Source organism: Macrosteles quadrilineatus, unplaced genomic scaffold, assembly GCF_028750875.1.
Source record: "Macrosteles quadrilineatus isolate MER2022 unplaced genomic scaffold, UCM_ALF_1.0 Scaffold_2__2_contigs__length_208266976, whole genome shotgun sequence".
NCBI lineage: Eukaryota > Metazoa > Arthropoda > Insecta > Hemiptera > Cicadellidae > Macrosteles > Macrosteles quadrilineatus.
Window position 1 is genome coordinate 88,454,046 of NW_026542595.1, and position 3,328 is coordinate 88,457,373.

General features: G+C 35.7%; 1 protein-coding gene across 1 annotated transcript; it reads left to right on the plus strand.

Moving 5' to 3' along the window:
• Positions 1-215: 215 nt before the first annotated feature.
• On the plus strand, positions 216-740 carry LOC128984563 (uncharacterized). Its single transcript, XM_054403900.1, has one exon. The coding sequence runs from the start codon at positions 216-218 to the stop codon at positions 738-740; it is 525 nt and encodes a 174-aa protein (XP_054259875.1).
• Positions 741-3,328: the final 2,588 nt, after the last annotated feature.

Consider the following 3,328-nt stretch of genomic DNA (forward strand, 5'->3'; position numbering starts at 1 on the left):
GAAAACTCCGGAGAGACCCTGGCAAAAAAGTAGCCATTGATTTTGCCCAGGAAGGTTCGATTCACTATTTGATTGTCTGTGACTATTTTTCGTCATTTTTTGAAGTGAAAAAGGTAACAAAATGCACAAGTGAAACCCTGTTAACATTTTGCAAAGAACTGTTTGCAAGGTATGGAATACCAGAGGTGGTTGTTTCAGACAGTGGAACGCCCCTCATGGCTCAAAGTTTTCACGATTTTGCCAAAAATTGGAATTTTAAGATAGTTCTATCCTCACCGTACCATCACCAAGCAAACGGTAAAACAGAGTCGGCAGTAAAAGTTTTCAAGAATCTTTTGAAGAAATCGCGTCAAGATGGAGTGGACTTCCAACAAGCGTTATTAGAACTTAGGAACACCCCATTGCAAGGAATTTGCTTTAGCCCCACTCAACTTCTCATGAACCGAAGAACACAAAGCAAACTGTCAATAAATAAGAGCTTACTGAAGCCACAAGTTCCACAAAATGTTCAGAATCTATGGGAACGTAAAAAGAGACAGTACAAAAGTCAGTATGACCATGGAACCACAGAGCTGCCTCCATTATCGATTGGCCAAAGCGTGTTGTTAAAGAAACAACCCCAACTGAAGAATGCGACATGGCTTGAGGGTAAAGTTGTTCAAAAGGAAGGGAGGAGAAAGTACATTGTGCGCCTGGAAGGAAAAGACTACATTCGAAATAGACAATTTTTAAGAACTTAAAAACATTTTGGAAAAAGGAAGATGTTGGTAATGTTGGTAGTCATTATATGTTAAATAACATATGTTCTTTAATTGTATTGATTTTTTTGTTTATTTATGTTTTGATTCTGTTTTGTCTTGAATTGTGATGAAGACACTTTTATGATATTACAGTACAATATTAAATTAGTTTTATGAAAACTGTGTTACTTTATATAAGTAAAGTTATCAACAAGATGATAAAACGTATTCCTTGCTAAGAAATTTCCTCGACGATTCTTCCACAGGTTTCTTTTGTCCTCCACATATACCTTCTTCTTCCATTGGTTTCTTTATTCCACTGCCAATATCATCTTCCACCATTATGTTTACTTCAACCTCATTTTCAGACTCCATTGCAGATGGTTTGTCTCCATTGCAGGTGTTTTATTCGCTTCAGAGTCACTTAACTCTAAGTCATGTCCTAAAAGGGTTTTGAGCATTTTCAATTCAATATTTTCATCACCACTTGTCTTCAAACTGTGCGCTGAAAAACACAAAGAGTTAATGTGTGTGTATACTCAATCTCGTGGTTATGTAAACAGTATTTGAACAATTTACTTATACCGGAAAATTGGTTTAAAACATTGCTATTTGTCTTGCATCTATCTACTGGTCAATTCCCACCGCTTAAGTTTCGTTCCACTGAGATATACGCAAATATTGCAACTCATTTATAACTTTAAACAATTCGTCTTTTACTTGCAACAATCCACAGGTCACTGCCTACGCTAAGGATTCGTTCCATAGGGATATAAACCGGTATGGATCATAAACATAAACAAATTACGTTTTTCTCCCAAAAATAAACATTGTTTAACATTGCTTAAATGGAACTGTCAAAACATAATGTTCAATGCTATTAGTATAGAATTTGGGCCAACAACGTCATTTGTTTATGTTTATGATCCATACTGGTATTTTTCTAGTAAGTTAATCGTGGGCTCTTAGTACCTAACCTTACCTTAATCTTAGCTCCAGTTAGTAGAATCGCCACTGAAGTCGATTTGTATTATTTTACGCAAATCTTAAATAATACAAAGTAAAAAGTAACTAATATACCTAATTAATTAAAGTAGCCTAAATAATAACAAAACAACGAATTCGTAAACACTGAAAATCAGAAGTAAATGCTCTAAACAGAGCCACAAGGACAACAATTGCTAGCTAAAGCACCACAACACAATTCACAACGACTCGTCACTCGACAACTCGGAAACAATATGGCGGAGCGCATGTTGGCTCACCGGCCTCATTTGCTGTTGCCCCATAATGCATCAGCGTCGAATCTTAACAAACGCAGATACTCGGGTATCTTGCGCGGCATAGCATGAAGATTTTGTTCATCATCTATGGATATTAAAGTATGTACCTATTACGAATACATTGTACATAGGATGTTGAAAAAATTTAGGGAAATAAATACAACCCACTACATTTTTTTCTCGTTTGAATGTATTTTTATATTAATATTATATGTATCATCAATACCTATACTTATTGCTACATGGGGAGTGTTGCGGTTAATCTGGTGAACGGCGAATCCAAAACGACGTTTAGATGTAGTTAAATTAATGGTCTTCGGTGAAATTCGATGTTCAGGTCCAGTTGATAACTGGAGCGATTTGAGACCAGGGAGTAGACAATTTCTACGTTAGGAGTCTTAGTCTTCAGTTCGGGAGGTGCCAGCTGAATTATTGTTAGATTTAATTTTTTTTCTGTTTATTTAGACATTAAGGACACCAAACTTGACATCCTGTGGAGAATTACCCTATCGTATATCTCCAATTAAAAAACGCAGTCTCCAAACTTTAAATAACCAGTGTGCAATATTAGCTTAATCTATCAATTTGATGAACTTCTCATATATGATGAAATATTACTGTTTCCGATTGTACACAGTTGGTTGATCGAACACAGCTAATATGTCAGACAACTCCTAAAGGGAGATGTCATCCGTTTCTGAAAACACAAACTTGTTGTTCGATTTCTTCATAATTCTTATCAACAGTTCATCGTTAAACTTTTTTGTTACTATTCAAAAATAATGGTAGTTCGACTTCTGGCCTGCTATTTTTGTAATCACGTAGTGATTAACTTTGACCTTCAAGGGAAGTTCATTATCCGAGTCATCTTCTGAGTAAACCTCAGAATAACAAAGTCTTTTAGCTGGCCCTGATAAACTGTTAAGGAATATATGGTATCCCAGTAGGCTACTATAGGATAGGCCCTACATAAAAGACATATCAAGTTACCTTATTGAACGCAATAATAATTTAAAATTCTAGAAACTTCTAGAACCACCCAGAAGTGAGCGACATAACGTTGTTTGTTAAATAGTGAAATCTGTTTACCAAATCTTCATCATCAGATGATAAAACGTATTCCTTGCTAAGAAATTTCCTCGATGATTCTTCCACGGGTTTCTTTTGTCCTCCACATATACCTTCTTCTTCCATTGGTTTGTTTATTTCACTGCCAATAGCATCTTCCACAATTATGTTTACTTCAACCTCATTTTCAGACTCCATTGCAGATGGTTTGTCTCTATTGCAGGTGTTTTATTCGCT

Bases quoted from the DNA above. Each gene is read 5' to 3' on its own strand.
- LOC128984563 (XM_054403900.1), top strand. From the start codon at position 216: ATGGCTCAAAGTTTTCACGATTTTGCCAAAAATTGGAATTTTAAGATA.